Source organism: Rhinatrema bivittatum, chromosome 11 (assembly GCF_901001135.1).
Source record: "Rhinatrema bivittatum chromosome 11, aRhiBiv1.1, whole genome shotgun sequence".
Lineage (NCBI taxonomy): Eukaryota > Metazoa > Chordata > Amphibia > Gymnophiona > Rhinatrematidae > Rhinatrema > Rhinatrema bivittatum.
The window spans coordinates 50,451,006-50,464,552 of record NC_042625.1 but is presented as its reverse complement, the minus strand read 5'-3'; the positions used below and the strand labels follow the sequence as shown (position 1 = coordinate 50,464,552).

General features: G+C 51.8%; 1 gene segment (V, D, J or C); it reads left to right on the top strand.

The window, feature by feature from the left end:
• The window catches only part of LOC115100802, a 68,368-nt gene extending 57,304 nt beyond the window's left edge, over nucleotides 1-11,064 (top strand). Inside the window, 2 exon segments of the V gene segment in view lie at nucleotides 7,528-7,564; nucleotides 10,508-11,064. Of these exon segments, the coding sequence occupies nucleotides 7,528-7,564; nucleotides 10,508-10,812 (342 nt within the window).
• Nucleotides 11,065-13,547: the final 2,483 nt, after the last annotated feature.

The window sequence follows — 13,547 nt, the reverse complement described above, 5'->3', positions numbered from 1 at the left end:
CCGCCTGTTTCCCTACGTCAGCAGTTTCCCATCAGCTGGTTAAATGTACTCAATGCCTTCTTACTTTATGGAATTTCACATGCTTATAAATCAATCAGTCAATCAGGACATAGAGGGAAGGCGTTCTGATCCATCCCACTTCACTCCTAAAACATTTGTCCCCCTGAGAACTAATGACTCCCTCCTGCCCTCTCTTCTGCTTTCCAGAGATCCCCCAGTACATTTCAGGGGGGTATTCCAGGTACCTCCGTCCAGCCACCAGCTTCCCCAGTTCCCTGTGCTCTTCTGGCTCTCTCAGTGACGCTCTTATACAGTAAGAGATGAGTCAGCCTGCAGCCAGCTAATCTGGTTTTTCTTTCTGATTTTACTTCTAAATCTCCTTTGGCACAGCAATTCTGCAGTGTTCCAGCTCTCCCCGGACACAAGTGTCAGCCAAGGTCACACAGTGTGCAGGTGGCACAGCTGATAAGGAGCTTGTGGCCCTCTTCTGAACTTGTCCCTGGGATGCCTTGATTGAGGGCTCTCTGGGTCTTGTTCCCAGAATTCAGACCAAAAGATGCAAACCTCGATAAGTGGAGAGCAGTTGCTTGCCTGCAGAGAGGGAACCCTTTCTCTTATTTTCCCATTTAAAATGATTTTATTAAGAAAAGGTGAGATTACAATTCAGAAAAAAATAAGATCACGTCCACACCACAAAATGTAACCATGTACAACAGGAAAACAACACTACATTTCACAGTGTTACATTCAGGACTAAAATCACAGAAATAGTTACAAAAAACAATTAGTCATTAGAACCTGGGGGGCACCTCTGTCATCCTTTCCATAAGAACAGGAGTCTGCAGGGGTGATCTGGAAGAGGTGAAACCCCCCCAACTCCCAGGGAGGGGCAGATCTGGCTCCCTTCTAGCTTTTATGTCATTGCACGCATGGACCCAAGGTTCTGACTCTCCCTCCAAAAGCAGAAATGCAAGGCCAGCATGCAGGGAGGTAAAAGCAGGACCGGCTCAGCCTGTCCTCCAAAAAGGGAACCAGAGGCTAATGCTACATCTCATCCAAACATCATGGAGCTGCCTTACATTCAGCCTGAAAGCCTCATTTTAACCCCTATCACCAGCCACCCTGCCAGACTCAGCCTGAGATCCTCCCACACAGTGGAGTGCTTGAGGAATCAGCGGGGTCTGAGAACTCAGGATGCAGGGAGAGTGGGGAAGAAACACTAGGAAGGTGCTCTTTTTATGTCCTCTTTATACAGTACTTTGCAAACAAATGCAGCTTTGCAGTCAATTTTTCTGCATTTTAGAAGGAGAAACACATTTACAACCACCTCTCTAGTGTCCTGGTAATTTCCTGATAAATTTTAACTATTGCACCTGAACTAATATCCCAAACACTTTCCATATTTCTGTAGCAAAATAAGAACCACATCAGGTCCAATGCATCAGCAAAGCCAGCATCTATGGCAGATGTCCATCTCAGCCTGGGTCTGTGGTGGTTGGTCCATCTCAGCCAGGGTCTGGGGCAGCATCTGGAGCCAGTCAGTGGTGGCCTGTCCATCTCAGCCAGGGTCTGGGGCAGCAGCAGAAGCCAGGGTCAGGGGTGGCTTGTCCATCTCAGCCAGGGTCTGGGGCAGCATCTGGAGCCAGAGTCAGGGGTGGCTTGTCCATCTCAGCCAGGGTCTGGGACAGCAGCAGAAGCCAGGGTCAGGGGTGGCTTGTCCATCTCAGCCAGGGTCTGGGGCAGCACCTGGAGCCAGAGTCAGTGGTGGCTTGTCCATCTCAGCCAGGGTCTGGGGCAGCAGCAGAAGCCAGGGGCAGGGGTGGCTTGTCCATCTCAGCCAGGGTCTGGGGCAGCACCTGGAGCCAGAGTCAGTGGTGGCTTGTCCATCTCAGCCAGGGTCTGGGGCAGCATTTGGAGCCAGTCAGCGGTGGCCTGTTCATCTCAGCCAGGGTCTGGGGCAGCAGCTGAAGCCAGGGTCAGGGGTGGCTTGTCCATCTCAGCCAGGGTCTGGGGCAGCATCTGGAGCCAGTCAGCGGTGGCCTGTTCATCTCAGCCAGGGTCTGGGGCAGCAGCAGAAGCCAGGGTCAGGGGTGGCTTGTCCATCTCAGCCAGGGTCTGGGGCAGCATCTGCGAGCCAGAGTCAGGGGTGGCCTGTCCATCTCAGCCAGGGTCTGGGGCAGCAGCAGAAGCCAGGGTCAGGGGTGGCTTGTCCATCTCAGCCAGGGTCTGGGGCAGCACCTGGAGCCAGAGTCAGTGGTGGCTTGTCCATCTCAGCCAGGGTCTGGGGCAGCACCTGGAGCCAGAGTCAGTGGTGGCTTGTCTATCTCAGCCAGGGTCTGGGTCAGCACCTGGAGCCAGAGTCAGTGGTGGCTTGTCCATCTCAGCCAGGGGTCTGGGGCAGCACCTGGAGCCAGAGTCAGTGGTGGCTTGTCCATCTCAGCCAGGGTCTGGGGCAGCACCTGGAGCCAGAGTCAGTGGTGGCTTGTCCATCTCAGCCAGGGTCTGGGGCAGCATTTGGAGCCAGTCAGTGGTGGCCTGTCCATCTCAGCCAGGGTCTGCGGCAGCAGCAGAAGCCAGGGTCAGGGGTGGCTTGTCCATCTCAGCCAGGGTCTGGGGCAGCACCTGGAGCCAGAGTCAGTGGTGGCTTGTCCATCTCAGCCAGGGTCTGGGGCAGCATTTGGAGCCAGTCAGTGGTGGCCTGTCCATCTCAGCCAGGGTCTGCGGCAGCATCTGGAGCCAGAGTCAGGGGTAGCTTGTCCATCTCAGCCAGGGTCTGGGGCAGCACCTGGAGCCAGAGTCAGTGGTGGCTTGTCCATCTCAGCCAGGGTCTGGGGCAGCACCTGGAGCCAGAGTCAGTGGTGGCTTGTCCATCTCAGCCAGGGTCTGGGGCAGCAGCTGAAGCCAGGGTCAGGGGTGGCTTGTCCATTTCAGCCAGGGTCTGGGGCAGCACCTGAAGCCAGAGTCAGTGGTGGCTTATCCATCTCAGCCAGGGTCTGGGGCAGCAGCTGAAGCCAGGGTCAGGGGTGGCTTGTCCATCTCAGCCAGGGTCTGGGGCAGCACCTGGAGCCAGAGTCGGTGGTGGCTTATCCATCTCAGCCAGGGTCTGGGGCAGCACCTGGAGCCAGAGTCAAGTGGTGGCTTATCCATCTCAGCCAGGGTCTGGGGCAGCACCTGGAGCCAGAGTCGGTGGTGGCTTATCCATCTCAGCCAGGGTCTGGGGCAGCAGCTGAAGCCAGGGTCAGGGGTGGCTTGTCCATCTCAGCCAGGGTCTGGGGCAGCACCTGGAGCCAGAGTCGGTGGTGGCTTATCCATCTCAGCCAGGGTCTGGGGCAGCACCTGGAGCCAGAGTCAGTGGTGGCTTGTCCATCTCAGCCAGGGTCTGGGGCAGCACCTGGAGCCAGAGTCGGTGGTGGCTTATCCATCTCAGCCAGGGTCTGGGGCAGCACCTGGAGCCAGAGTCAGTGGTGGCTTATCCATCTCAGCCAGGGTCTGGGGCAGCACCTGGAGCCAGAGTCGGTGGGTGGCTTATCCATCTCAGCCAGGGTCTGGGGCAGCAGCTGAAGCCAGGGTCAGGGGTGGCTTGTCCATCTCAGCCAGGGTCTGGGGCAGCATCTGGAGCCAGAGTCAGGGGTGGCTTGTCCATCTCAGCCAGGGTCTGGGGCAGCACCTGGAGCCAGAGTCAGTGGTGGCTTGTCCATCTCAGCCAGGGTCTGGGGCAGCAGCAGAAGCCAGGGTCAGGGGTGGCTTGTCCATCTCAGCCAGGGTCTGGGGCAGCACCTGGAGCCAGAGTCAGGGGTGGCTTGTCCATCTCAGCCAGGGTCTGGGGCAGCATTTGGAGCCAGTCAGCGGTGGCCTGTTCATCTCAGCCAGGGTCTGGGGCAGCAGCTGAAGCCAGGGTCAGGGGTGGCTTGTCCATCTCAGCCAGGGTCTGGGGCAGCATCTGGAGCCAGTCAGAGGTGGCCTGTTCATCTCAGCCAGGGTCTGGGGCAGCAGCAGAAGCCAGGGTCAGGGGTGGCTTGTCCATCTCAGCCAGGGTCTGGGGCAGCATCTGGAGCCAGAGTCAGGGGTGGCTTGTCCATCTCAGCCAGGGTCTGGGGCAGCAGCAGAAGCCAGGGTCAGGGGTGGCTTGTCCATCTCAGCCAGGGTCTGGGGCAGCACCTGGAGCCAGAGTCAGTGGTGGCTTGTCCATCTCAGCCAGGGTCTGGGGCAGCACCTGGAGCCAGAGTCAGTGGTGGCTTGTCTATCTCAGCCAGGGTCTGGGTCAGCACCTGGAGCCAGAGTCAGTGGTGGCTTGTCCATCTCAGCCAGGGTCTGGGGCAGCACCTGGAGCCAGAGTCAGTGGTGGCTTGTCCATCTCAGCCAGGGTCTGGGGCAGCACCTGGAGCCAGAGTCAGTGGTGGCTTGTCCATCTCAGCCAGGGTCTGGGGCAGCATTTGGAGCCAGTCAGTGGTGGCCTGTCCATCTCAGCCAGGGTCTGCGGCAGCAGCAGAAGCCAGGGTCAGGGGTGGCTTGTCCATCTCAGCCAGGGTCTGGGGCAGCACCTGGAGCCAGAGTCAGTGGTGGCTTGTCCATCTCAGCCAGGGTCTGGGGCAGCATTTGGAGCCAGTCAGTGGTGGCCTGTCCATCTCAGCCAGGGTCTGCGGCAGCATCTGGAGCCAGAGTCAGGGGTAGCTTGTCCATCTCAGCCAGGGTCTGGGGGCAGCACCTGGAGCCAGAGTCAGTGGGTGGCTTGTCCATCTCAGCCAGGGTCTGGGGCAGCACCTGGAGCCAGAGTCAGTGGTGGCTTGTCCATCTCAGCCAGGGTCTGGGGCAGCAGCTGAAGCCAGGGTCAGGGGTGGCTTGTCCATCTCAGCCAGGGTCTGGGGCAGCACCTGAAGCCAGAGTCAGTGGTGGCTTATCCATCTCAGCCAGGGTCTGGGGCAGCAGCTGAAGCCAGGGTCAGGGGTGGCTTGTCCATCTCAGCCAGGGTCTGGGGCAGCACCTGGAGCCAGAGTCGGTGGTGGCTTATCCATCTCAGCCAGGGTCTGGGGCAGCACCTGGAGCCAGAGTCAGTGGTGGCTTATCCATCTCAGCCAGGGTCTGGGGCAGCACCTGGAGCCAGAGTCGGTGGTGGCTTATCCATCTCAGCCAGGGTCTGGGGCAGCAGCTGAAGCCAGGGTCAGGGGTGGCTTGTCCATCTCAGCCAGGGTCTGGGGGCAGCACCTGGAGCCAGAGTCGGTGGAGGCTTATCCATCTCAGCCAGGGTCTGGGGCAAGCACCTGGAGCCAGAGTCAGTGGTGGCTTGTCCATCTCAGCCAGGGTCTGGGGCAGCACCTGGAGCCAGAGTCGGGTGGTGGCTTATCCATCTCAGCCAGGGTCTGGGGCAGCACCTGGAGCCAGAGTCAGTGGTGGCTTATCCATCTCAGCCAGGGTCTGGGGCAGCACCTGGAGCCAGAGTCGGTGGTGGCTTATCCATCTCAGCCAGGGTCTGGGGCAGCAGCTGAAGCCAGGGTCAGGGGTGGCTTGTCCATCTCAGCCAGGGTCTGGGGCAGCACCTGGAGCCAGAGTCGGTGGTGGCTTATCCATCTCAGCCAGGGTCTGGGGCAGCACCTGGAGCCAGAGTCGGTGGTGGCTTATCCATCTCAGCCAGGGTCTGGGGCAGCAGCTGAAGCCAGGGTCAGGGGTGGATTGTCCATCTCAGCCAGGGTCTGGGGCAGCACCTGGAGCCAGAGTCAGTGGTGGCTTGTCTATCTCAGCCAGGGTCTGGGGCAGCAGCTGAAGCCAGGGTCAGGGGTGGCTTGTCCATCTCAGCCAGGGTCTGGGGCAGCACCTGGAGCCAGAGTGAGTGGTGGCTTATCCATCTCAGCCAGGGTCTGGGGCAGCACCTGGAGCCAGAGTCAGTGGTGGCTTGTCTATCTCAGCCAGGGTCTGGGGCAGCAGCTGAAGCCAGGGTCAGGGGTGGATTGTCCATCTCAGCCAGGGTCTGGGGCAGCAGCTGAAGCCAGGGTCAGGGGTGGCTTGTCCATCTCAGGCTCTGCATATATTCACCTGAAATCTGTTCCCCAGGACAAAGATTGGAAACCCAAGCACATTGCAAGGGTTAACCATAAACACATAGAGAATGGGAGATTCCATGGCTGTTGGCCAGCACCAAGGCCATTGGGACATTATAGGCAGCAATAAGCAGTAAGCTCTGGAGGTGGGAAATTGCCCACACAGTGCTTGCAGATATGCACTCAAACTAAAAAACAGGATACACTCACACAGAGATGGCACACTTATTTGACAGACAAGACTCACACATTCTATGACTCTGTGCATCCAGACCCAGAGAAAATGAGCACTCACACTCAGATAGTGCACACTCACACTTAGGGGACACAGTCTTCTCAGAAGAAATCATTTCTGCATACACGGATCACAACAAACTTTTCCACTGGTGAGGCCTTGGTGAGCTGGGGGTGGAGGTTGTGGGGTTCATCTCATGATAACAATCTGCAAAGCTTCAGATCTAAGAGCTGCCTTAATGTGTGAGGGAACCAAGATCCACACTGTGCCACTCTTCAATGTACATCAGATCTCAGGAGGGAAGCAGTAAGGGCTGAATACTTCAAACCCTTTGACAATGGGATGGTAATATCGCCATACTTTCTCCAGCTTTGGGACTCAGTCACCTCTTCCACTCTTGGAAGAGTCCAGCACCAGCAACCAAGGGAAACCTGAGACTCTTCCTGGATATCAGGTCACCAATAAACATGGTTATACTCCATTGATCGTCAACTTCCAGAAACACCTATGTTCCTAGTCACGGATGAGGATAAAGCAGCAAACTGACTGATTCTGGGAAAAGAACTCGGTCAATGAGGTTCCACCATCCAGCAGATATCCAGAACTCAACCCTCAGTAAACTATCCAGACTATCCAACTTCTTCTGCAGCCCTGGTACCCAGGTGGCATATGAAACCCATCTCACTCATCCTGAAACTCTTCCCAGGAGACTGGTCAGCAGGTGGACATGTCCTGCACCAGAGAGCACATGAGGAGCACCTCACTGATGCCCAGGTATGTCAGAGCACAGCAAACAGGGATCAGTCTCCTCTCAGAGCATTTCACTGACACTAAGGGCTTATTGACTCTCCAGGGATCCATGTGTCATATGGAGCATTCCACCTGTAAGGATAACCAGAGATAATTTGTACATTCCTCATCCGACAAATCTCACTTATAATAAGATCTACCAATAGCAGATGCTAGGTAGCAGGGAGCCCTCATTCCCTGCTGCCTTTTCTTCATATCTGCAGGGCTCATTCCAAGAGCATCAATGCCACTCCCAGATACGAAAGGATCTTGGAGATCAGAGCAGTCCATCCTAAGGTCACTCCACTATCTCAGTCCAAGTAAACTGCATCTTTGTTCATTTTACAGTGATTCTTTTCCAACTTATTCTCTTGGCTCTGTAATTGCAATTGAAGTCACTGCTATAGCAGATGGACCTCCAGCTGAAGAAGCCCCTAGAAGGTGTTTTTGTACAGCTTTGCACCACTGTGGTGGATCTTCGGTGGAGGAACCCAGGTCAACGTCCTCAGTAAGTGACAGACTCCTGCCTCTTCTGTCCTTCTCCAAGGCAGTTTTTCTATATTTCCTCTGATTTTTTTCACCTCTTTTCCTCTTGGTCCTCGACTCTGTCTCTTCATATTGTTGAAAGTAATGAAATAGTGTGTTTTTCTCCTATGCAGCTGCTGTCTAAACCACGATGCTTCTGAGCTCCAGCATTTAATAGCAAAGTGCAAATACGGAAAGGTAGTCTGGGGATTTTTAGAACAGCAGCAAGTAGAAATAATACCTTACCTTAGAAAATCTAGTGGGGAGCTGATGGTCTAATCTGATGATGAATATGTCTAGGGGTTTCCAGTCACTGGGAGTTACCTGCAAGCTAAAGGTTTGGAGCACACTCTCTAGGAGCAGCTACTCCTGGCTTGTATTTTATAATCTTGGATTCAGGAGTAAGAGGGCATCTGTGTGCAGGATGCATGGAAGCACATTGTCAGCAAGGCAAAAGTAGCTAAGCTTCTGCCTTCCCAGAGTAATGTTACCTGAGTGGCGGAGAGTGCAAACCAGGATTTAATATTAGAGATAAGAATTTATAACTTAATTAAGGACCTTCCTTTTCAGTTTCCCAGGAATATATCAGGGTTTATTATGAAAAGAAGAAAAACCATTATTACCTCAAAAAATTATGAGTCATTTCTTTGCACTGTTCTTGGGGTTATAAACCCTGATAAATCCTAGGAAGAACAGAGGTCCCTGTATATAGAGTAGTGCAGGCACTACAGTGAATGGAAGGGCTGTCTCGGTGCAGTCACAGTGAGCGAAGCTGGGGAGGACCAGAAAGTGCTGGAAATGAATGCTCAGAAAACCTGTGGAAGGGCGGCTTCACTAAAGAAACAGGGCTAACTGTTGAATGTAGAATATGTACAACTGATTTTTAATTAGCATTTCTAAAAGATGTCTCATTCCCTTCTGCAGGAATTCTATGTCGCTTTCTTCTAAGCTTCTGTCTCTGTCTATGTGCAACTGTCTTTCTGTCTCTCTCTGTCTTTAAGTCTCTGTCTTCTCTATGACCCTTCCCTCTCTGATTCTCTGTGACTGCCCCTCTCTAATTTGTGGTGACTGTCTATATATCTGATTCTCTATGATGGTCTCTCTCCTTGTCCAGTGCTTTCATTTTAATATTTCTGTTTCTGAGCCTTTGCCTCTCCTCTCTTATTCTCTGTGACTGTCCCTCTCTTATTCGTTCTGCCTCTGTCTCTCTTCTCTCTCTGGTCCTCTTTGACTGTCTCTCTCCTTGTCCAGTGCTTTCATTTTAATCTTTCTGTCTATTTCTGAGCCTCTGTCTCTGATTCTCTGTGACTGTCCCTCTCTTGTTCATTCTGCCTCTGTCTCTCTCCTCTCTCTGGTCCTCTATGACTCTCTCCTTGTTTAGCTCTTCCTTTTCATTCCTTCTGTCTATTTCTGAGCCTCTGTCTCTCCTCTCCCTGTTTCTCTGTGTCTGTCCCTCTCATTCATTCTGCCTCTGCTTCTCTCCTCTCTCTGATTCTCTGTGACTGTCTCTCTCTCATTCATTCTGCCTCTGTCTCTCTCCTCTCTCTGATTCTCCATGATTGTCTCTCTCCTTGTTTAGCTCTTCCTTTTCATTCCTTCTGTCTATTTCTGAGCCTCTGTCTCTCCTCTCCCTGTTTCTCTGTGACTGTCCCTCTCTTGTTCATTCTGCCTCTGTCTCTCTCCTCTCTCTGGTCCTCTATGACTCTCTCCTTGTTTAGCTCTTCCTTTTCATTCCTTCTGTCTATTTCTGAGCCTCTGTCTCTCCTCTCCCTGTTTCTCTGTGTCTGTCCCTCTCATTCATTCTGCCTCTGCTTCTCTCCTCTCTCTGATTCTCTGTGACTGTCTCTCTCTCTCATTCATTCTGCCTCTGTCTTTCTTCTCTCTCTGGTTCTCTATGACTGTCTCTCTCCTTGTCTAGCTCTTTCATTTTAATCTTTCTATTTCTGAGCCTCTGTCTCTCTTCTCTCTGATTCTCTGTGACTGTCTCTCTCTTATTCATTCTGCCTCTGTCTCTCTCCTCTCTCTGGTCCTCTATGACTGTCTCTCTCCTTGTCCAGTGCTTTTATTTTAATATTTCTGTCTATTTCTCTGATTCTCTGTGACTGTCTCTCTCGTGTTTCTGTCACAGTCTTGGTCACTTTCTCTATTAAGTAGGAATTTGCAGGCAGTTTGTTCAATGATTTGCTGTCTCACTTCCCTTTGCACTGTGCTCAGAGTCTTTCACCTGCTCCATGTGCAATAAAGTAAGTGCCCTAGGAGGAAAGTGAAGGATTAGCTTAGACTGTGAAAGCAAGAAAGCGGCACAAATCCTACACAGTAAGCACCAGGTCCCTATGGATGCCTTCTGGCCCCTGGAATCTCTGTAGGAGATCCCATATATTAGCAGCTGAATTAAAACGGAATAAAAAAGAGTTTTGTGCAGATGAGCTCCACAGAACAATTAAGCACAGTTTCCACCAGTTCTTTAATAGCAGGACTGATTCAGAGCACTGCAGGATACTAAGCTGGAGGTCTCTGATGAAATGATCACATCCACAGGGGAAGAGGAGGTTCAGACCTACATTTCTAGAATCTGTTTTTCTCAGGCTTGGCCTCCCTGTCCTTGTTACACGGTGCTGGGGGCCAAGGACAGGAGGTCTGCAGGAGCCAGACATCAGCTGGTTAGTTTTAGTCCTTCCCAGACAGGAGACTATTTATAGACTAAATGCTATTCTGCAGTCTTTTACAAGATACTGAGTCAGTGACAGAGCTGAGATTAGAACCCAGAAAGGTAAAGAAGGAGCAGATTCAATGCCGCATGCACTAGCCATAGGATCCTGCTTCCAGCTTCATCCAGGGGAAGACTAAGTATGATTTCTAGGTTAGAGATCATTACAAGTGCTGCAGTTTGTGTCTTTTCTAATCTGAATTTCTCTTCACTCTGCAGCCAATGAGGTGAGACCTCCGACTGTGCTGCTCTTCCCTCCATCCAAGGAAGAGCTGGATACTACTAACAAGGCCACCCTGGTTTGCTCCATGATGAGCTTTTATCCAGGCTCCGTGGATGTGGCCTGGCTTGTTGATGGGAAGAAAGTGACGACTGGCGTGGAGACCACCAGAGCCACGAAGCAGAGTGACAACCTGTTCATGGCCAGCAGTTACCTGACCCAGACGGACTGGAGCAGCAAAACTGGAGCCACCTGTGAGGTGACCCACCAGGGAGTGAAGGTCCTCAAGTCTGTGATACGATGAGAGTGTTCTTAGCCCTATAGGCTCCCGAGCTCTCCCCTCCCCCACAGTGCTAGTCAGCAGATGTCTTGTCAGGGAGACCTCCCCCTATTACCGCTGTCCCTGTCTGTGCTGCTCCCCACTCTCCAGACCATTCCTGGTCACAAACAGCCAGGCCTTGGGGACTCTGTACAGGGTGGGACTTCCTCTCTTCTCTTCTATGGCTTTGTTTTATTCTGTTTTGCTGTTACCTTCAATAAAATACTTTACATCAGCCCACATGTTCTTCTTATTGGATGCCGCCTGTTTCCCTACGTCAGCAGTTTCCCATTATTCAGAGGTAGCAGGAGCGGAGAAATGTCAGTGCATGAAAAGTATGCAGCGTGCCACATTCTGGCGACTGTTTAATGCCAGTACAATGGGAGAAGTATTTGATTCAGTATGGACTCTGATTTTAAAGATGTGGTATTTATTAGAGTCCTAAATCTGGCTCTGGAATGTGCTTCAGGGCTGCTGTGCAGAACCGAGCTGCGAACCTGGAGGTGTTGGACCAATCCCTTAAACCTCCCTGTGCTCCAAGTCAGGGAGGGGGCAATGTGAGCATATAAATCACTCTGTACAGTGCTGTGTACACAGATGTACATAACTAATACAGCATCACAAATGTAGCCAATGGCTTTCAAACGCTCCACTGTAAAGAATCGGAAATCTCTAGAGGGTTCTGTTACTTGATTGCTAGCCCGAAGGAAATACAGGGACTGAGCTCTTAGCCTTCTCCCTACTCACCCTCAGAGATAGTGTGCACTCAGAACCAGTGTGCACTCACACTCTGAGGCAATTGTACACACACCAAAATGGTACAGACTCACACTCCGAACCAGTGTGCACTCATACTTAGGGAGCACAATGCTCTCGGAAGAACTCATTGGTACAGGGACTGGTCACAGTGAAACTTTCCACTGGGGAGGCCTTGGTAAGGCGGGGGAGGGGATTCATCTCATGATTACACAGGGCCTTCTGAAGTGGCTTTTGCCAGTCCTGCTTGCCACTTATTGGCTAATTTATTTATGCACTAAATCCTTGGCTAAAGGCTGTATCTCTGCCCCTGGGTTGAGTACAAGGTGTATCACACTCAGGGACCAAGAGAAGCAGAGAGCAGCAAAGTCTAAGCTCCATCAGAGAAGAGAGATGGAGAGGAGAGAGGAACAGGTGAGAAGAGGGGGAAGGGAGAAAATGAGAGAAAAGGGAAGTGATGAGTGAAGAATGAAATGGACGAGAGGAGGGTAGACAAGAGGGAACGAGGAAGGGAAAGGGAGGAGAGGAGAAGGGAAAATGAATTAAAAGAGGAGAGGAGAGAAGAAGCTTGAAGAATGGAGAGGTGAGAAAGAATGAGAGGAGAGGGGAAGAGAAAAGAAGAGAAGAATTGAGAGGAGAGAACAGAGGAGATTGGAAAGTGATGGAGAGGAGAGGGAAAGAGAGCAGAAGGGCACAGGTGAGAAGGGGAACAGATGAGAGGAGAGGAGAAGAAAGGGTATAGGTGAGAGGAGGTGAAAAGTGATGGGAAGGGAGGAGAGGGGAAAAGAGAAGAAGGGAACATGTGAGAGGAGATGAGAAGAGAGGGGGAAAATGGAACAGGTGAGAGGAGATGAGAAGAGAGGGGAAGAGAGAAGAAGGGCACAGGTATGAAGAGGTGAGAAGAAAGGGGAAGAAGGGAACAGTTGAGAGGAGGTGAGAAGAGGGGGTTCTATCCAGTGATTATACCTCTCACAACAAATGTTCCAATTAAAAATAAGAATACATTGGAATAATGAATGCAGTCTACACAGAGACACTGCTGCATCCAAAGGCTATTGGAAAGTGACATTCTGATTGGCTCAGATAAAGCATGTGAGTTCTACAAGTGGACCTGATTGGTCGATGTTCTATCACTGTTCCACATTTATCTTCCTTTCATAATCCAACTATTTTCCAACTGGTTAAGTCAAAATCTACCCTGTCGTAGGTGAGCTGGTAACTAAATGCACAAACTTCACTCCCATATTATGCAAAGAGGTAGTAAGTGGTATCTGGGATAATCTCCAGGTGAGGACCATGATGAGCTCTGTGAATCATACACCTCCAGACCAAAATTCACAGGCTGACTTCCTGGGATTCTCTGCAAAGATGTTCACTCACTCCCGCAGACAGGAGAGACACTCTCACGCAGAGATAGTGAGCATTCACACTCAGAGATAGCATACATCCACATTCACAGACACTGTGCACTTACACTGCACATTCACAAGCAGAGACAGCATGCACTCATACTCAGAAGATATCATTTGTGCATGCACAGATCAGAGCAAACTTTTCCACTGGTGAGGCCTTGGTGAGCTGGGGGTGGAGGTTGTGGGGTTCATGTCATGATAACAATCTGCAAAGCTTCAGTTCTAAGAGCTGCCTTAATGTGTGAGGGAACTAAGATCCACACTGTGCCACTCTTCAATGTACATCAGATCTCAGGAGGGAAGCAGTAAAGGCTGAATACTTCAAACCCTTTGACAATGGGATGGTAATATCGCCATACTTTCTCCAGCTTTGGGACTCAGTCACCTCTCCCACTCTGGGAAGAGTCCAGCACCAGCAACCAAGGGAAACCTGAGACTCTTCCTGGATATCAGGTCACCAATAAACATGGTTATACTCCATTGATCGTCAACTTCCAGAAACACCTATGTTCCTAGTCACGGATGAGGATAAAGCAGCAAACTGACTGATTC